This window comes from Fukomys damarensis, unplaced genomic scaffold (assembly GCF_012274545.1).
Source record: "Fukomys damarensis isolate Sample0158 unplaced genomic scaffold, DMR_v1.0_HiC HiC_scaffold_23, whole genome shotgun sequence".
NCBI classification, from domain to species: Eukaryota; Metazoa; Chordata; class Mammalia; order Rodentia; family Bathyergidae; genus Fukomys; species Fukomys damarensis.
In genome coordinates, this window is record NW_022900935.1 from 10,258,048 (window position 1) to 10,279,663 (window position 21,616).

The window sequence follows — 21,616 nt, forward strand, 5'->3', positions numbered from 1 at the left end:
ACTCCCACCGCTTGGATCGCCACGGCCTGGCCCCGGGCTTCGACCTGCCGGGCCTCGACACTTACCGGGCGCTGAGACTGCAGCGCGAGCCCGTGTTCGAGACCCAGTGACCCCGGGCGACGTCCGGAGCCTCCAGTCTCCTTGGCCTGCGGCTCTCCGACCTGAGGGGGCTGCGAAGACGCTGAGAACCCAGGTAGACTGCCGAGTAGGGAGGCGGTGCCGCTTAACTGCCCTGCACCACGGCCAGATTGCAGTCTTTGTCCGCGTTGGAGGAGGAGTTAAGAGCAGAAATCGAGTGAGCTCTTAGAAACTTTAGGAAGCATTTAAAAGTTTTACTTTTTGTGTCTCTAGAATCTAAGACAAAACGTAAGGTTATATTTTTGTGTTCCCCCCCCCCCCCGTTTTTGAAATACGATCTGGCTACATAGTCCTGGCTGGCCTCAAACTCACGATCCTCCTGTCTCAGCGTCCTGAGTAGTGGGATTTCAGGCGTATGCCACCACGCCTGGCTATATTTTGTCCTTTAGGAATCAACTGTGTGGTGTTATAATTTACCTACAGTGAAACACGGCAATGTGCGGTTTGTTTGCGGCGCTGGAGGTGGAACCCAGGGCCTCCCGAACAGTAGGCAAGCTCTCTACCACGGAGCCACATCGCCAGCCCCAGTGAGATGATTTTGACAAGTATTTAAACCCATCTCCCTAATCAAGGTACAGAAAATCTTTAGCAACCCCCAGAGATCTCCCTACTATCCCTTTGTAGTCAGTTCCCTTGCCCTCACCCAGCCCGAGGCAACAGCTGATGTGTTTTCTGTCACTATGAATTAGTTTTGCCTGTTCTAGAATTTCATGTAAATGGAATCATCCAGTGGAGTCTTTTGTGTCTCTCTTCTGTGGCTCAGCATGCTCTGTGTGTGTGTATCAGGAATTGGCTGTGCTTTATTCCATTGTATAGACATGCCGCAGTTGGCATATCCTTTCGCCTGTTGATAGACATTTGGGCTGTTTCCAGATTGGGGCTATTGTGAAAAAGCATTCATGTACTAGTCTTTTTGTGAATGCATGCTTTCAAATCGCCCGGGTCACTTTCTAGGTATGACTGCTATGAAGTTTTCCAAAGCGCTTGTACCGTTTCACATCCCCAGACAGCAGTAAGCTGGTTCCGTTGCCCACACTTTTGGCTTGTATGTGACATTGTCAGTCTTTAATTTTAACCATGTTGGTGGTTGTGAAGTCAATATCTAGCTTGCTGTGGCTTTGACTGCATTGTATTTACTAAATTATAAAAGCTTTTGTTTTATGTTTTCGTGGTACTGGGGGTGGAACCTAGGGCCTTCACTCTAAGCTACATCTCCAATCCTTTCTTATGTTTTAGTTCTGAGGCAGGGTCTTGCAGAATCCCTGAGTTTCCCAGGCTGGGCTCCAATTTATAATCCTCCTGCCTCAGCCTCCCAGACTGCTGGGATTATAGGCATGTGTGCTGCCACACCCTGCTGAAAGCTCTTTATATGTTCTGGATATGCTTTGTAAAATACATGTATTACTAATGTATTACTATTGTAAAATACATGTATTACTAATAAAAAGGCTTGCCTTTTTATTTTCATAAAGGTGTCTTACTTTTTTTTTTTTACAGTACTAGGGCTTGAACTCAGGACCTTGCGCATGTGAGGCAGGCACCGTGCCACTGAGCTAAATCCCCCGCCCTCTTAATGGTGTCTTTTTGTTTTTGTTTGCTTGTTTGTTTGTATTTTGAGACAGGGTCTCACTATGTAGTTGAGACTGACCTGGAACTCACTATGTAGCCCAGGCTGGTCTCAAACTCACAGCGATCCTCCTGCCTCAGCCTCCCCAGTGCTGGGATTACAGGCATGCGCCACCACGCCTGGCCTTAATGGTGTCTTTTGAAGAGCAGAGTTTTACTATTTTGATGGATTTTATGCCTATTGAATCTAATACAGAATCCGGGCTTATCTTTTATAAATCATTTTGAAAATTAATCTTTTTAATGTGAGGGAATTATAGACCCTAATGCTAGGGTAAGAGATAATTAGCGTACCTTGTACCCAGTTTCCTCCAGTGGAAAATCTTGCAGAACTATTCCAAGCAAGATACTGATGGAAGACAGTCAAGGTTCAGAACACTTGTCCTAGTGTAAGAACCTCTCCTGTTTTTGCCACACCCACGTACCAGCCCCACCCTGTCCTCCAGCTGTGACGCCTGCCAATCTGTTCTGTTTGTAAAATTTTATCATTTCAAGCATATTGTATAAACGGAGTCAGACAGTATGTAAACTTTTGGGATTTTTTTTTCCTTCCTTAGTGCAGTTTTGGAGAGAGTCATTCAGGTTGTTGCAAGTCTGCATAGTTTCTTTCTTTTTGTTGTAGAGTAGTAGTAGTTTCATGGATCTACCAACCAGGCATGTGGTACAATTTGTCTGACCATTCAAGGACGTCTGGGTGGTTTCTAATGTGGGGCTGTTTTGAGTAGTGCTGTGCTGAACCTTTGTTTCCAGGCTCTTGTGTGAACTTGTTTTTATTTGTTTGGGATAAGTGCCCAGGAGTGCAACTGATGTGCCAGATGGCAGTTGCTGCTGACTTTGTTGAGAGGAGGCCACCCTGTGTTTTCCAGAGTGGCTGTACCATTTTAGTTTCCCGCTAACAATGTATGTGTGATCTAATTCTTCCCATATCTCGCCAGTATTTGGCATTGTCACTTTAAAAACAAAACAAAACAGTACCATGAAATCCTAAATTGCAAGTGGCTGGGCTCCAATTTGTGATTTTCCTGCCTCATTCTCCCAGAGTGCTAGGATAACCAGTGTGTACAAACTACTATTTTTTATTTTAGTAATTTCAGTAGATGTGTAGTGATATGTAATGCTGGTTTTAATTTTCATTTTCCTAATAGCTGATGTTTAACATTTCCTTGTGCTTTTTTGCCATCTATATATGTATCCTCTTTAATACATATCTATATATATCTGCTTTTAGCTTACTTGCCATTTATGTATGTGTCCTCTGCGATATCTATGTATCTGCTTTTAGCTTTTGCCCATTTTCTAATTGAGTTCTTTAAAAAATCACGCATTGTTTTTTTCTTTTTAAATTTTTATTTATTTATTTATTGAGGGGGTGTCTCAGGTTTAATAGCATAAGGTCAGAGGGTCACCAGTATGGCCAAGTCTTTTGTCCCTCACAGTCCCAATTCTCAGATCCATTCAACCCTCATAATTTTGAATATAGTTGTAGTTGATTGGGTCTAAAACTGACCTGAGGAAACATCATTCTTCAAAGATGTTTACAGCTGAAAAGAGATACAAAACTCAGCACTTCTTCCATTAACAAAACAAGAAAAGAAAAGAGAAAAAACTGAAATATTATAGCTGCCGGGAGAGCAGCTCTTAATCCTTCTCCATAGATACCCTCGTATCCACAGGAGGGCATTTGGACTAAAACCAAGTTGAATTCATGCGTCATCCCCTCTCCGAGTCTTCTTACGGTTTTTCTTTGACCTTTCAGGAGACTGGGAGTTTCTCCTGTGTCTGTGACCATGGTGATGACTTGGGGACTCGGAGCGGGATCTGTGTCATCAATCTCGGGGACCTGCCTCTGTGGTGTCTTGGACTGTTGGTCCGATGCCTTTCTCTGCGGGCCGAAGGACTTCTTTTGGGAGATGGACTCTGCCTTCTGGGAAACCAACCCCTCCTCCTCCTGTATCACAGTGTGTTAGAGCGACCAGGCTGGTCTGAGTCTCTGGAGCTTCTCCAGCGATGATCGGGTGACTGGACTCTTGCCAGCTTATCTTCTTCCTCTTCACTGGACTCCACAATGCCTGCGTCTTCTTTTAGAGCACTGACTTGAGGCTCCAGTTGCTCAGCTTCCTCTAGCACGTAGCGTTTCTGTAGCGGGGGCAGAATGATATCACATACTCTCTCACTGGGCAGCAGTTTGTCAATGGATTCATCTACACGCATCAGTTCCAACTCTCCATTTTGGTGCTGGCTGTTGATTTCTCAATAGTCCTTGTATAAAGGTTCCAAGTACTTGTAACAATCAGTTGCAGAGCCAGTCAGCCTCATGTAAAGTGCGCCCAACAGGCGGATATACTTGAAATCTCCATTTGTTATAAACCTTACACATTCGAAACACTGACTTTTTGTGGAATATATAGTTTGTAAATATTATCTAGTCTCTAGCTTCTCTCTTTATCCTTCTGGGATCTCTTGCAAAGCAGCGTGTTAAAATTTTAACCAGGTCCAATTGTGGTAAGTTGAATAAGGGTCCCCAAAAGACATATACATCCTCATCTCTGGAACCTGTTACCTCATATGACAAAAAAGGACTTTGCAGCTGTAATTTACTTAAAGATCATGAGATAAGAGGATTGTATTGGATTATTGGGATGAGCCATAAATTCTGTTGCAAGCATCCTTTTGAGAGGCAGGAAAAAAAAGAGAGGTAGAGGATGATTTAATGCTGAAGATGAGAAAACCTCATCTTGAAGGCAGAGGTTGGAGTGTTGGAACCATAAACCAAGGTCTAGAAGAGCAATCGATGAATTATCTCCTGTAGCCACAAGAAGGAGCGTGGCCACTTGATTTTGGTCCAGTGATGCTGATTTTAGACTTTGGGCCTCCAGAACTGTGAGAGAGTAAATTTCTGTTGTTTTAAAACCAAGGATCCTGTGGCATTTTGTTGCAGTTGCCACAAAAACTAAATAGATCAATGTATCAATTTTTGCTCTTATTGATCATACTTTTGATGCCATGTCTCAGACTTCTTTACCAATATCCCAAAGATTTTCTCCTATGGTGTTTTCTAAAAGTTTTATCATTTTATGTTTTATTTGAGAGCTTGCGATCCACTTTCAGGTTTGGGCTGTGGTTCCTGTTTTTGCCTGTGGATGTCTGGTTATTTCAGCCCTGCCACCCTGTTATTTGAAAACAGCTACCTTTCTTCCATCGAATCTCCTTTTCACCATTGTTTTTTTGTTTGTTTGTTTGTTTTGGTACCAGGGTTCGAACTCAGGACCTTGTGCTTTCGAGGCAGGTGGCGGAACCACTGAGCCAAATCCCCAGCCCTAGTACAACATCGACTTGATTCCTGTAGCTAAATGTAAGCCCTAAAGTTGGATAGGTTAATTTTTCTCACTTTATTATTTTTCATAATTATTGTAGCTACTCTAGGTCTTTATATGTAAAATTCCTCTTCTTCCTCCTCTCCCCTTCTTCCTCCTCCTGTGACTTCTGATTGGACCCAGGACCATGTACCTAGCTCCACAGTGAACTTGTCTGCATCTATAAAAAATCTTGCTGAGATTTTAGTAGGAATTTTATTGAATTTATATACAGTAAGTCCCTGACTTATAAGCAAGTTCCATTTTGGGGTAATGTCCATTAGTCGGATACATTTGTAAGTCCGACGAAGTGAGTCTTAAACACCTTTGGCCCAAATATGCAATGTGTGCAGCTTTGCACTGCTTCCCAGCAATCCCCTCCACAGCCCCACTGCGTCTCCTCTTGCTTCCGTACCTCCTGAGCTCTGACAGCACGGTCCTACTGTGCGCTGTCGCACTGTATAGTGAGCACACAGCAGCCCAGCTGTGACCGTGTCGGGCGGACATGTGGGCTCCTCTGGAGATTTATTCACATCTACGGATGTTCATAATGTGGGGTTGATTTGTATCTGTGAAAGTTTGCAACTCAAGTGTTCCTAAGTTAGAATTTACAGTATCAGTGTGAAACTGGCATTTTCACTATGTTGAGCACTCTAATCTGTAAATACAGTATGCCTCTTTTTTTAAATTAATATTTTGGTTTCTTTCATCAGCATTTTTTACTTTTTGAGCATATAAATCCTGTACAGGTTTTATTAGATTTAAATTTAAGAATTTTATTATTTTGAAGTGTTTAAATGGCTTTGTGTTTTAAATGTTAATATCCCCATACTCATTTGATTTCGTCTTGTTTATCCTGTGTTCTCTGACCTTACCATACTCATTTATTCATTGTAGGAGGCTTTTTTGTTTTTGTTTTTGGTAGAGTCCTTGGGATTTTCTATGTAGACAGCAATGCCATTGATAAACAGGGACGGTTTTGTTTTTTCTTTCTAGTCTGTGTACTTTTTCATTTAGTTTTTTTGCTCTATTTCACTGGCTAGAATTTCTAGGACTATGTTGAATAAGAAGGGTGAGAGTGATCTTTACTTTGTTGCCAGAGTTTAGGAAGAAAGCATTCAGTCTTTACTATCAAGTGTCAGGCCAGCTGCAGATTTTTTGTAGGTGCTTCTTATCAAGTGGAAAAACATTCTCTTATTCCTAGTTTTCTGATAGTGTTTTTAAAATTAAAAGTGGATTTTGAATCTTGTAAAATATTTTGTTGCATGTAAATTGATATGATCATGTACTTTTTCTTCTGGAGCTTATCAGCCTTGTAGGTGACATTGATTTTTTTGAAAAATATTGAATCAGGACTAGGGTTGTGGGTCAGTGATAGAGTGTTTGCCTAACATGCATGAGATTTGGAATCCCTGGAATAAATTCTGCTTGAGCATAGTATATAATTTTTTTGGTATATTGCTGAACTCTATTTGTTAAGTATTTTTTGGATCTATATTCATGAGGGATATTGATCCATAATCTTCTTTTGTGTGTGTTATTGTTGACTTTTGTGTCAGGGGAATGATATCTTCACAAAAATAACTAGGAGTGTTCTTACTTCTTTTATTTCTTGGATGAAATTGCATAGAATTTGTGTTAATTCTTTCTCTCTCTTTTTTTTTTTTGAGACGGTCTCGCTATATAGTTGAGACTGATCTGGAACTCACTATGTAGCCCAGGCTGGTCTCAAACTCACAGTGATCCTCCTGCCTCAGCCTCCCAAGTGATGGGATTATAGGCATGTACCACCATGCCCAGCTGTATTAATTCTTCTTTAAGTATCTGGTACTGGGCCTGGAGATTTTTTTTGAAAATTAAATAATATTAATTCAGTTTCCCCAATGGTTTTAGGGATATTCAGATCATCTATTTCATATGAGTGAGTTCTTGTAGTTTTTTCTTTTCCAGGAACTGCTCGTTGCTAACTTTATACCTGTAGCATTGTTTGTGGTGTGTCCTGTTGGAGTGACACCGTTTCACTTCTCTTTTTGGTAATTTGTATTTTCTCTTTTTTTTTCTTTGTTAATCTTCCTAGAAATTTGTCAGTTTTATTATTTTTTTCTTTATTGCTTTTTCAGGGTTTTTTGTTTGTTTGTTTGTTTGTTTTGTTTTTGTACTGGAGATCGAACTCAGGTCCTTGTACTTGGAAGTCAGGCAGAGGAACCACTAAGCTAAATCCCTGGCACAGTATTTGATTTTTAAAAAAGATTTTTCCTGGATCCTTGATTTGAGAGCTTAGATTATTGAGGTTTTATTTTTGTTTTCTGATGTAAACATTCTATGCTATCAATTTTTCTTTCAGCACTGATTTAGCAGTGTCCCATAAATTTTAATGTGTTGTATTTAATTTTCATTATGGTCAATATATTGTTTTATTTCTTTCCAAACTTTCTGTTTAACCATATGGATTTCTTAGAATTGTGTTGCTTAATTTTCAGATGTTTAGAGGTTTCCTCGTTATCTTTATCCTATTGATTTCTAGTTTGATTCCACTTTAGTTAAAGAACATATTTTGTATAATTTTTTTCTTTTTTGAGACAGGGTCTCACTTTATAATTCAGTCTGGCCCCAAACTCACTGTGTAGCCCAGGCTAGCCTTGAAATTGCAGTGATCCTCCCTGAGTGCTGGGATTAGAAGTGTGTACCACTGTGCCTAGCACTGTGAATAATTTCAATTATTTTTAAATTTGTTGAGGTTTGTAACTGAGCCTTTCTTCCCAACTCTACCTTGGTAACTCAAAGTGGTAGTTTGAATTGGCCTTGGCAAGAGTATTTGTGCATAGAAAATGGCAGTTTCAGGGCTTGGTTATATTTCTCTTGTTGATTGTCTAGATACAAGGAAATGAAATGATGGATTCAATATTAATGTAGATAAAATTTAAACTACCTCATGTGTGTAGCCATTATGTCATAAATATCACAAAAATCAAGGAAATGGTCTTTTTTTTCCTCACTGAGTTTATTGGTACTTTTTATGTATACAGTACAGTTATATTTATCACTGGGATCTTGTACCTTTACATGACAGATCTTGGTTCTCAGTTTTTCCATACCTCTGCCCTCCCTTCACCCCCTAGGAAATAGTCTTCTAATTCAGTATTTGAAAACAATTCCCCAAATCAGGAGAGGAGACACCCATATCATTGAGGAATTAGTGACATTCCACTATCATCTTTATTTTATTTTACCCCTTAACTTCAATGAAAATGTCAGCCAACATTTGTGAACTGTAGTTGAAGAGTTGGTTTGGAATAATTCAGAGCCCACCCTTGGACACAGCCCTCTCTGGAAGGGTGTGAGTATTCAGTGATAACATGTGTGCGGTGGAGGTGTCAAGGAGTGGCAGTTTTCCCCTCCCCATTCACCTCCAGTAAACTGGCAGTCTAGAGACAAATAATGCCGAGATAAGAAACTACAACCACAAGACGAATTTCTGTTTTAGCCAGAGTGAGTTCTTCTGGTACAGAGATTCTGAGCCCAGCAGTCTGAACCTGAGGCGGAATGGTGCATCTCTGTAATCCCAGCACTCTGGGAGGCTGAGGCCAGAGGATTGAAAGTTTGAGACCTTGACTCAAAAAAAAAAAAAAAAAAAAAAAAAAAAAAAAAAAAAAAAAAAAAAAAAAAAAACAAAGAAAGAAAAAAGAAAGAAAAGTCAGAGGGGATACTTGAAAATGGTGTCTAGGACAGCTGATAAGGGTTAACCTTTGGTTGAGCCTCCTCTACTTCCTGTTCTGTCTCCATACAGATGCACTTAAATTTAGTGTGGGATTTACATTCTCGAAAACCCATCACAGATTAAAAATATACTAAATTGAAAATACATCTATTACACCTAACTTACCGAACATAATACAAGGTGTGATCAAAATATACAGTAAATATCTAATTAAAAAGTTTATTACAGCAAAAGACACATTACCGTTAAACCCACTCAAAATCCTCTACCTCACTTCGAGCACACTTAGCCCATTATTCTTGCCACTTTCTGAAGCAGTTCTGGAAGGCCTCTTTCATAAGTGTCTTTGCCAGGTGTGATAAAAAATACAACAAAAAATCAGTATGATGTCTCCTTATCCACTTACTAACAGGCTCAGGCACTATGTGACTTCTGTCTCTTTCCCCCAAACCAAAATGACCATGAAAGGCAAATGTTTTGAATTGATTCAAGACCGTGAGGCAGCCACAACAGCACAACTAAAGACATTCATGGGCCAAGTGTGTTTGAAGTGAGTTGGAGGATCCTTTGAGGGGGACTAATGGGAATGTGTCTTTTACTGCAATACATTTTTAAAATTAAACATTCACCATATATTTTGATCACACCTTGTAGTTTAGTGACACAGTGTACTATAGTGTCAGTTGTTACCCCTTGTGATCACAGGACTCAATGGAAGCTGCCTACCACTGCCAGAGAATGTTGTGTTGTATGTCGCTAGCAAGGGAACACATCACAACTCAAAATTCAAAATACAGGTTCTACTGCATGCACATTGCTTTTGCGCCATTGTAAAAGTGAAAAATCACGAGCCAAACCATTTCAAGCTGGGACCCTACACTTTGGCCTGGATCTCTGCCAACAGGGGCAGGGAGTGAAATACTCAACGGAGCACTGAGGCTCCAGGAATCCCAGGTATCCTCCCACTCTGCAGCTCAGCTCTGGCCCATTATCAATCCTTCCTCCAGGGGGCAGAGTGACTCTGTGGAAGGTAGGTCTGGCTCAGTCTTCAGCTCTGCCTCTGCCTCCCAGTTGTCAGGTGGCTCCTGGGGTAGGAAGGTGCTGTCAGTTGTGGAGCTCTTGTAAGACAGAGTCTGATGCTTTCCTTGCTTGAGTCCCAGGCCTTCAGGTGACCCTCTTTCCACCCTGCTTGCTGAATCCTTTACACTACAGAACTCAACCTAGCTGGGGTGCCCTCCCCTCATGCCTTGAGTTCACCTGGTTGCTGTCATAACTTCCAACCTCCAACATGATCCAGTCCCAATTTGTGATGCTTTCAGTAACCATGTGGGACCATGCTGCCAATACCCTGCACCTTGGATCTCCATTGCTATCCACCCTGCCTCTCAAGAGCATTCCTTGACCTTGAAGTCAAGTCCCTCAATCACCTTAATTTTAAGGATCCCACAGCTGTTTCCTATACTCCTCAGTCATTTGTATCATGCTCATTCCAACAGTTCTTCCCTCTCCCCTAGAGAGTACATCAGTCCTACCAGCTTTGCAGTGGCCTCCTCTGTTGTCCTGCACTGCACTCCACCCCCAGCGTGGTCCCCAGGTCCAGTGCTGTGGTCACTCTTGCATTTACTCTCATTGCCTTTATCCTCCTCTGGCTTTACTAGATCAGCTGGCCAAACCCTGTGCCCCACGTGGATCTCTCTGCCCTGATGGGTCCCGATTCCATACTCACATACCGGCTGCCTAGCTGATGTCTAAGTGGCACCTGGAACTTGTCCTCTTCCCCTGTCCTCGCATCCCCTGCTCTCTGCCCCATTTCAGTTAGTGGCTGCTCCAGCTTTCCTATTGCCGAGGCCAAACCCTCCTTAGGATTGGTGCTCATATTTTCTCCCACCCACGTCCAACTCATCAACAAACCATGTCGGCTTTACTTCCCACTCTGTGCAGGACCTGATCACTTCTTACCACCCCTCCTCCTGCCACCTGCTCCCAGCCACCATCCTCTCCCTCCCAGGTAGTGATAGTGTGATTGCTCGTCTCCCCACTTCCACCTCTTGCTCCAGGATGATTTGTCTAATGCCTCACCCTGGCAGACTGTAATACCCAGCTATTCAAACTTTAATCCAGGTATTCTGTGGATGGGATTAACATTAACAATCAGTTGACTTTAGGAGATTATCCTCTGTGAACTGGGTGGGTCTCATTTAATAAATAAAAGACTTCTAAAGCAGAATTAAGCTTTCCCTAAGGGAAAAGGAATTTCACCTGGGGACTGTGGCACCTGCTCCTGCTGAGCAGTTGCCAGAGTACAGAGCAGTCCTACGGATTGTGGATTTGCCAGTCATGTAAATCCATTCCCTGAAATAAGTTTCTTAGTACCTATCCTACTGGTTCTTCATCTGTGTACCCTGACTGATCCAGCCCCATGACCTCCGACAGGGCAGAGAGATCCTTTGAAAAGGCAAAATACGGCACTTGTGTTCTCAGGTAACCCACAAACTCTCATCTCGTGGGAAAAGTCTGTGTTCTTGTCATGGCCCTCTGCAGACCCCAGATCTTCTCAGTGCCCCCTTACTCTTTGTACTTTAGTATCCTGGCATCCTTGCTGCCCCTCCCTTTTGAGGCAGGGTCTCACTATGTAGTTCAGGCTGACCTTGAACTCAATATGTAGCCCAGGCTTGCCTTGAACTCGCAGTGATCCTCCTGCCTGCCTCATCCTCCCGAGTGCTGGGATTACAGGCGTGCGCCACCGTACCTGGCTCCTTGCTGCTTCTTAAACATACTAGGCATCCTCTGACCTCAGGGCCTTTGCTCTTGGTGTCTCCTTTGCCAGGGGAAGCTCTTCTCCACAGAGCCATGCTCTTGTCCCTCACTTCTCTTTTTACACAGATATTTTCCCAGCGAAACTTTCCCTGACTATGATGTTCTTGTAAATCACATGCAAACAGTGTTAAAGGTACACTAATATATACACTTGATGGTGCAGCCACCACCTAGATCAGTAGGAAGAGCATTTGCAGCTCATGGTCTCTGCATTGCCTGGGAGTGACTACTGTTAATACATTTCATCACCATCAGTAAACCTGGTGGTTCTTCATCTTCACGCAGTGGGATCCTACATCGTGTGCTCTTCTGTTCCCAACTGCTCCATTTTAAAATTGCAGTCCCCCTTGAACTCTTCAAAGCCTTTTCCAACCAATTGTTTCATGGCTTTACCGCATTTCCATGGTTGGCTGTGCCCTCCAAAGTTCATGTGTTGGAGGCTGCATCTCCAGTGCAACAGTGTTGGGAGGTGGCAACCACGAAGAGGCAACTGGGACTGCTGGGCTTTGCCCTCGGGAATGGTGAATGTGTTACCGTGGAAAGGGTTAGTTATTGTCAGAGTGGGTTCTTACAAGTGAGTCCAGCCCCCTCTTACTGTCCACTCTCACCCTTTCTTGCCCTTCCACCTCCTACTTGGGAGGATGCAGCACGAAGGCTGCCACCAAGTGCCAATGCCATGCTCTTAGACTTCCCAGCTCCAGAACCATGAGGGAAATACATTTGTTTGTTGTAAAGTACCCAGTCTCAGGTATTCTGTTATAGCAGCAGAACATGGATGAAGATGGAGCTAGTATACTGTATTCACTTTTTGGGGGGGATCAAACCCAGTTCCTTGTGCATGATAAGTAAGCACTCTACCATCCAGCTACCCCCAACCCTTTGTTCAGTTTTCAAGAGTTTGTCTCTCCCCATAGGCAAGTGATTCTGTCTGTTTTGTTCACTGCTCTTTTCCCAGCTGCTGGTGAACTGACCATCACGTGCGGGCAGTCAACAAATATTTTCTCAGGAAATAATGAATTACTGTATTCTAGATAATGAAGCTCAGAGAGGTAGTGACTTCCCCTGTTCACTTCTTGTCAGTGGTGGAGACAGACGTTGAACTTTCATTCCTCCGAACCCAGAGACAATGCTACTACCTCCCTGCTTCAGTCCCTCCATGCTTACGGGCCTAGCTGCCCACTTTGGTGTCCTCATGGGTAGGAATACGGGTGGGCTCAAGGGTATTGATTCTTCCAGGAATATTTCTGGGTGCCTACTGGGTGTGAGGTGTTGCACGGCAGCACTGGAGACCTGTTGATTAGCAAAGCACACACACCTGTGTGCTCATGCCTGCATTTCCACAGGCACGTGTGTGTGCTTCTAGAGTGGATGCATGCATGCAATTTGTGCACACTTCTGTATGAAGTGCATTTGCAGGTGTGTGTGTGTGTGTTCTGCTGTGTATGTGAGAAGAGCTTAGTCCAAGGGGGAGGATCTCAGCATGTTTAGGGCAGGCTGCCTGCACTCTGATCCTGGCTGCTGACCTTGCCAGCTGTGTTACTGTGGGCAACTTTTCTTCAGGATGCTTTTTATTCGTTTTTCTCATCTGTAACATGGGCATAATGACAATTGTCCTGTTTCTGGGGCACTCTGGGAGAGTGCTACTCATAATACAGACAGGACTGTGCCTTTTGTAGAAATCCGTGTATGTGTGTGCTGGGGGTATTCTATCTCAGATACAAAGATGCAGTTTATTTGTCAGCATTCTTGTTGCTGGTCACAATATCTGACACTCACAACTTTCAGGAGGAGAGATTTACTTTCGCTCATGGTTCAGGGTATTCATTCCATGGCTTGTTGGCTCACAGTGGAAGGGCATGGTAGAGGAAGGCTGCTCACCTTATGGCAGCCAGCAAGCAGGGAGAAGAGAAGAGCCAGGAAAAGAGATGCACCCCAAAGGCACACCCCCAGTGATACCTCTACCAAACATGCTACACCTCTAATAGCATATTTAGTTACAAATTCGTCAGTGGATCAGTCCCCTCATGAGCACAGTACCCCATGGTCCAGTCACCTTCTAAAAGCCCCGTGTCTGAGCATGGTGAGAATTTTGTGGGACTTTCTAGATCGAAACCAGGACAAATGGTGTCTTGCTAAATTGCCTAGGCTGGCCTCAGACTTGTAATCCTCCTGCCTCAGTCTCCTCGGCACCTGGGATTAGGAGAATGGGCCACTGAATCTGGCTAGAACTACTGTATTTGTTACTGGTCTGTACTTAGAACAGAAACTCTAGAAACTTGTGCCTCTTGACAATGCCGTGGCATTGAAGTGTGGTGTGGGGTGGACAGGTCTTGTGCGACAGGGTACGGATGACTTCGGGTGCTGTTTTCACAGTTAAACCACATATTGGATCTGCAGCAGGTTGGAAGTAAAACAAGAAAGAAAAAACAAACCTGGCCTTTCACCAGAGATAATTTGAGAACCCCGGGTTTAGGGGAGGAAGAGGATGACACATGCAGGGAATTTAGCATAATGCTCAGCGGTGTGAAGGTTCGAAGGGTAATATCTGCTGCTGTGACATAGATGAGGGCAAGGATGTGTGACTCCATCCACAGTGGGCCTGCGTGTGGGCGTGGGCCTACCCCTGTGTGCCCATGTGCAGCCTGAGAGTGTGCGTGGGCGGGATTGTGTGGGGGTGTGAAGGATCTGCGTGTGGTGCAGTGTGTATGTACAGTGGGAGTTGCTTACACGTGAGTGTGTATGATGTGCCTCTGGGTAGGGGTGTTCATGTATAAAGGGGTGGGGGAAGCCTGGAGAGGGGCCCTGGTGGCGGCAGCGGAGTGATAGTGTCACCATTATGCCCCCCAGAGGCAGCGGGGGAGCAGGTGCCAGCAGGGGGAGGTGTGGAGGGGACCCTCCTCTGCTGCTTTTTCTCCATGGCAGCAGTATTGCCATGACCCTGAGAAGTGACTGAGCCCGTGGGTGCCCACAGAGAGCCAGCAGGGGCAGAGATTGGGCTCCACTGTGAGTGTGTGAGAAGGATTAGAGGTTGAGAGGACCCCGTGTTTGGTGAGGAGGACCTGGTCAGTGTCCCTGGTCTGTGAGCCGACCTCCATGGGGTGGGTTGACCTAGGACTGGACAGGAGAGGCTGGGGCCAGGCACCGGGCAGGTAGAACTAGTAAGGGGACCAAGACTCTCAGAGGAACTGAGTAGGACAGACAGAAACCTAAAGATGGCTCTGAGGCCCCCAAACATAGGGGAAGGCTGGGATTGCCTGTGCCGTGTGCCTTTGTGTGGTGTACAGCATGGTCAGCCTCACTGTGAGCTCATATAGAATGTCCTCCCACCCAGCACCCACGAGCGTAGGACGCAGCCCTGCCGGCCTGAATGTGTGAACTGGTGTGCAGATCACATGTGAGTTTTAACATGATAGCCGTGTCTGGGGGAGTACTATTTGCATAGTGTCTTTGCTTGTGTTGCTGTAACAAAAGCTTGAAACTGGATAATTTATAGAGAACAGAAATTTATTACTTAAAGTCTAGAGGCCAAAAGTGCAAGATCAAGGCATACGTGAGTTCTGGGTCTGTTCCATGTAGATGGTGTGAAGTGTCCTTTCACGGCAGGCGAGCAGAAGAGACCAAAGCTGTGGGAACTGTGTGAAGCCTTTTTTTTTTTTACATCTCTTCAGGAGGGCTCTGCTGCAGGACCAAATCACCTCCTGAAGGTTCCTTTCAACACACGAAATTTTGGGGAAATGTCAGACCATACTACATAGTAATTCATGGTACAGGCATCCACTGGGGGTCTTGTACGCGCCCCCAGCAAAGAGGGGAAACATCAACCTGGAGTCTGGCGCAGGAATCTGCTGGAGGCTGATTCGTATGTAGTGCAGTGGCCCAAATGCCCGGATGGACTGTCCAGCACAAGCGTTATTTCTGTTTCCTCCATGGTATGTGGCGTGCCTTTTGGACTGTAAGAGTTCAGTAAGTACTTTTTGGTTTTTAGTTTTGACGGTGGTGTGGAGGATTGAGCCCAGGGCCTTACAATGCCAGGCGAGTGCTGTGCCTCTGAGTTATTTTCCCAGCCCCAGTAAGCACTGTGGAGTAAATAAGTGGGTAAGTTGCTGCCAGCCTCCGAGAGCCCATCCTTTGCTGACCTCCAGCCTGTTTTCCAGGCCTGACTTCAGCCCCAGCTGGGCTCCACTGCTAACCTCCAGAGCAGGACCCTCCCCACCTTTCATGCTCTGCCCCCAACCTGGCCGATTCTCCCAATGTGTTCATGCTGGTCCCACACAATACTCCCCGGTGGTAGGAAACCTGACGTTAGGAACACCTGTTTTTGAGGATGGTCGTGGGATTGACTTCAGAGCCTTTGCACTCTGCTATACCCCCAGCCCCTTTTAATTTTTAAATTTTGAGACTAAGTTGCTAAGTTGCCCATGATGGGCTTGACTTGTGAGGCAGGTGATCCTCCTGCCTCAGCCTCAGCCTCCCAGAGTGCTAGGATTACAGGAGTGCACTACCATGCCCAGCTATGAGAACACCTTTTAGGAGATTTGCTTTGCACTTTTGGTATATTTAAGACTGCCATATCCTGAGGTAAAGAAACCTGACTACCTTGGCTTATCTGAGTCTGCCAGATCTGTTTGAATGGTGAACCCTTCCTGAGTGCCCTTTTTCTTTTTCCTGAGAACTTCTACTGGCATCTATTGACAAACATTGATTGAGTATCTAGCGTGGCTCAAATTTTCTGGTTGGGAACACAGCAGGGTGTGTGGCAGACACAAGCCCTGCCATCAGGGGCTTCCTGCCCAGTAAAATAATAAGAGGGCCAGGGATTTATCTCAGTGGTGCCACCATCTGCCTCGAAAGTGCAAGGTCCTAAGTTCGATCCCCACTACCAAAAACGAAACAAAACAAAAGAGCTAAGGCCTCCCCAAGCCTCATCACATGTCCTCCTCACTCTGTAGAAGTTCGATATTATTGCCCCCATTTTATGGGTATGAAAATGAAGTTTAGCACAGTTATGTGACCTTTCCTGGTACACACAGCTAACAAATAGCAGAGTTGGAATACGAGCCCTAGAATTCCTGCAGCAGAGCTCAAACTTTTAAATATGAACAGATATCCTTAGAATAGAAATCATTCTTCTGGTTACCACCCAACCCCAGTCCAGGCTGGATCCCCACCACTGTTCAACCCTGGTCCCAGTTCAGCACTTACTCTGGCTCTGTCCTTAGTCCTGGCCAACTCCTAGTCACGTATCAGAACCCTGCTCAGGACTTCTGGGACCTCGCATTTGTTCCCTGGAGAACCTCAGAGAAAAGACAAGACTGAGTCCAAGTCATAATTTTTACAATTCACATTTATTTTGGAAAAAAAGATTCTGCTAAAAATACTCCTACAAAGGCATTGGAGTAATAGGGTCAGGATTGCTGTTGGACAAAGCTGGTGAGATTCCCTTGGTTACAGCAGTGGGGGTCTGGAAGAGCCAGGTGTGACCCACAGCCAATTGGAACCCCAGCCGGATCACTCCCTGACCCCCAACATTATCAGGAAACCCATGTTTATGATCAGAAGAGATGGTTCTGTGAAATCCCATCGGACAGCCCTATCTTGCTGGCTGCGGGCACTGGCCTGTGTAACTCAGGCGGGGGGCACCTTGGGAGGGGCTCTGGGTAACTCGCCACCCATGGCCCTGACAGCACCAGGGAGGCCGGGCCTAAGAATATCAAAGTGACCCCAGGGATCTGGGCTTGGAGGGGTAAAGGGTGTGACCATGGCAAGGGCTGATGGGCCAGGGGTAGCAGCATAGTGTTGTGATTGAGTGGGGAGGTGCTGGACTCAGAGACCACTCACTGGCTGTGTGATGGGGAGGCCAGCAGTCGCACCTCTGAGCTTCCCAGCCTGTGGAATGGGAGTAGTAACTGTTCCTGCCTCATAGAGTCCTGTGAGCATTCAGCAAGACACTGCATATAGAAAGTTAAGCGTGGCGCTTGGTATATTGTTGGCAATCAAGAAATAGCAGCTGTGATTATAACCGACCACTCATTGCTCCTTTCTGGAGTCCAGAGAGGTTGGTTGTGAGTGAGGGCACCTGCCAGGCCTATCCTGGGTCCACCACAGAGGCTATATCAGGACTCTGCCTATCAGAGTCCCTGCTCAAAGAGGGACAGCAGCCCCTTGGTCAGTCACTGAGCTCTGGGCCACCTTCAGGCTCCTTCTCAGTCTGCCCTCCAGCTCTGGTGGGCAGGGCTAGAACTGGAAGGGTGAAGTGGGTCCTCAGAATGGTCAGGGGCCAGGTGGCTGTGGTGTCCTTGGTAGCAGAGGGGAGGAATTTGGCCTCAGGGTTTGCAGCAGACCCTCCTGTTGCCCATTGTTCAGATTCTGGCTCTGAGCCGGAAGGTGGTCTGCTTGGGCATATTCCCCAGTGAGAGGCTCCCACGGCAAATCCCTGGCTCCCCAGTTTCTTTGGAGTGGGAGGTCTCCCTCCAGATGACTCCCTGCCCTAACAGAGCCAGGGTCCTGCTGGAGCTGTTGGGGTCCACCAGCCAGTGGGCACTGGCTCCACATCAGGCTGTCCTTAGCCAGTCCCACTGCCCCCTTGAGGGCCTGGTGAGGGTGATTCTGTCCCTCTGCCAGGAAAGAACCCTACAGGACCCTCTGGAGCAGGTCTTTGCCATGCTCAAGGTCCATCTCCAACTCAGATTCAAAGGATGAAACTGTTCTTAGAATTCATTTTCAGCTTTCTCCTCCTTATCTCTTCCTCTCTTGCTCTTTGTGCTTTTTTTTCCCCCTGCTAGGGTCCTTGGGTTTGGGGACCAGCAATGAACGATGGGACTTGAAATTTCAAGAATAGCAGCATAGAATCATCTAGTGATGGAATTTAAAAAACACAGAATCCCTCCATTAGAATTAGACTTTTGCAATCTTAGAATCTCAGACTTTTTTGTCCATGAAATGTTAAGAATTCCTGACTCTTGCAGGCTCAGCAGGTCTGCAGAGCCTATGTGGCCTTGGCTGTGACCTCCTCTAAGATGTTTCCTGACCTCCTCCTCCTTCCTCCCTCCACTGTTTCCCTGCTAGTGCTCAGAGCCCTCTGGTCCAACAGGGGCTGTTAGAGCCTCTGCTCCCTCTGTCTCCCCCAGGGAAAGCCATGTCAGGCAGGGTAGAGGGGTCTGGGGCTGGGCCTCTGAAGTGCCACATCCAGCTGGAAGCCCCACCCTGCCTTTGCTCAGCCCACCTGGCCAGGTGTGTTGAGTGACAGGCCTGCACTGCAGTGTTAGGGTCTGTGGGGTCTCCATGGGGTTGCTGGGGGCCCTCTGAAGTATTAAATTCCCACCGCTTCTTGCTATCTCAGCTTTCCCGAGGCAGCCTTCGTGCTGCGAAGCTGAACTCAGACGGACTGTGGGTCTAGGGCAGTCTTTCTAATTTTCCTGACATCTTAGCTCAGGCTGAACACATTCCAGAGGGTCAGCCCTACTCCTCCGTGTCTAGGGTCCTAATCTATGTCTGAATTTGGACATTTTATCTGATGGTGCTCAGTTTTTTTCTAATCCCTGTCTATGCCAGACCCTCCCTCTGTAGACATCAGAGCCCAGCTTGTGATGAGAGAAGTGAAGATTTCAGTGACTGTGGGAATTCCTTGGTGTCCAAAACAGAGGCTCTTAGGCCTGATTTCAGGGGGCCAAGATGGAGCCTGATGGAGGTTAAACAATAAGTATCCCGGGAGATTCTGACCCAGGTGGGCCATGGCAAACCAGTCAAGAGCATCTGGGTGGTGGGAAGGAAAGACTTTAGGTAGATGCCTGGGTGGAATTCTCTGGGACTCTGTTTGCTGACTTGTCAAGTGGGGTAGGACAGCACCTAGCACCTGGCACATCCAAGTGTTCAGTTACGATTGCAGTTCCTGTAGCTTCGCCCTCCTGAGACCATCCTCTGAATGGTCCTGCCCTCCTGCCCTGAGCCCACTCTCTTCCTATGTAAAAGACAAAGCCTGGGCCGGGTTTGCAGCTTAGTGCAAGAGGGCATGCGTAGCATGCACAAACCCCTGGGTTCCATCACTGGCATTACAAAAACAAAAACAAAAAATCGAAAAAGATAAAGGCCAAATCCTTTCCTGCAACCGACATCCCAACCTTGTTTTCCCTGAAAGGGAAACTGACTAGCATTGAAGACATTCTCGTTCCTAAGTAGGAGCTGATCCACGGGCATCTGGGTCAAGGCTGGCACCTGGGCGTGTAGCATCACAAGAGTACCCTGGGGATCCCTAAACTTTTCTTTGGGCTCCCACAGGATAATACATTATGAAAAGGACAGGACCCCGGGCCCCATCCAACCAACAAGTCTGGGTGATTTGTCTCAGGCCAGGGTGTCACGGCAGAGATGGGCTTCCTGAACAGTTTTTCATACCCACAGTTCAGCTCCCAGACCTGGCTCCCTTGATGCCTGGCAGCTCTCTCCCCCCTCACCCCCTGCCAGCCCTCAGAGAGGCCTGGAGGAAATGGTGGGCATGGCTGAGTTAAGAATCAGGTAGCGCAAAACTCCACCCTGCTGTTCCCAGCAGCTGAAGTGACTCTTTGGATTATCTGCATCAGTGAGAATGGAACTGGAACAACAGGGCCTGGATTCCCCAGGAATCAGTGAGGGCTATGCTGGGGGCTCTTCCTTCCAGGGGGAGGGGTTGCTGGGAGGCATCCTGACCATCTGATGGTGGAACTGACTTCTTTCCCTGGAACTTGATGTCCCTGCCCCTTTTGCTGAAGACCTGTGGCTGTCCTGTACAGAATGTCCAGTGCTTCAACCTCCCCTCACGTCAGCCTGCACCTCTTCTGCCACTGCTCTGGCCCATCCAGATGCAAGCTGCTACTGCGTTGGCCCATTCTGCCTGGTGCACTGCGGAGTGGTTTCCCAGTCAGCCTTCCCGAGGAAGCCTTCCCGAGTAGCTCTAGCCCATTTGAGCTTTCTCTTATCAGCCAGGCACAAGCACTTCCTGCCATATAACTGAACATGGTGGAGTGGGCACTGGAAGCAGATAAATCAAGGCGCAAGGCTCTGCTCTGCCCTTCCCTGAAGGGGTAATCCTGAGCACGCTACTTCACCCCTCTGGGCCTCAGTTTCTCTCTTAGGTATAGGAGAAAAATAGTCCCTTCTCACAGGACTGAGGCTTTGCAGGTCTGGCTCACCCATTCCAGTGCTCCCATTTTATAGATGGGAAACTGAGGCCCAGTGAGGGGCAGTGTCTCCCAAGATCCATGTCTCAGTTAGAGATGAGGCAGGCTGCCACCCTGAGGTCAGGATGCATCATGCTGCATGATGTGCTTGGAGTGCACGGACCTGACTTTTCCCTGGTGAGAGTCTTCCAGCCTTGCATACCATCTTGGAACCCCAGGGACCCTAGAGAGAGCCGGGAGTGGCCAATGATCTGGCGCTAGGGTAGGGATAAGGTGGTCTAGGGCCTGAGTTCTTACTGTGCTTCAGCTAGGTGTGAGGATGAGCTGGGTAAAGTTAGGAGGGCCCAGCTTTCTGGCCGTGAACCCCTGATCTGTGAGGGGTGCAAGGCTGGGACTGCTCACAAAGGAGCAGCAGAGCACTCCCAGACTGTGATAGGGTGGGGACCAGCTAGAAATGCTGGGGAGAGTGCAGCTGGTGCCACGGGAGCAAGAGGTGCCACTGGTTAATAGACAGTGTCCACTCAGCCTCTTTAAGCATCCCCCATGGTCCTTACCGCCTTACTCTAGCCTCTTCCCTGAGGACCCGGGCCCAGCACTAAGGCCATCCTCCATACCGATTGCCGGGCCTGTCTTCCCAAGGGTAGGTATTAGAGTATCATCCCCAGAAAGAGGCTGCTGATGCCTGCCAGCAACGATCTGTTTGGGAGGCTTCTGGGTCAGTAGGGGCGGGAGTGGGTGGCAGTGGCTCTTACACAGCCTTGCCCTGCACGGCTCTGCCAGTCACACCCTCCCAGAGCAGCCGGCCCCATTTC

The 21,616-nt window shown here is 46.5% G+C and overlaps 1 protein-coding gene and 1 pseudogene across 1 annotated transcript in view; one reads left to right on the forward strand and one right to left on the reverse strand.

Moving 5' to 3' along the window:
- Lactbl1 (lactamase beta like 1) overlaps nt 1–21,616 on the forward strand; it is a 48,696-nt gene that overhangs the window by 13,111 nt on the left and 13,969 nt on the right. The window contains 2 exon segments of the mRNA XM_033767243.1: nt 2–193; nt 562–710. Coding sequence (XP_033623134.1) covers nt 2–110 — 109 coding nt within the window. The 3' untranslated portion in view covers nt 111–193; nt 562–710.
- Nucleotides 3,468–5,624, reverse strand: LOC104863582 (annotated as a pseudogene).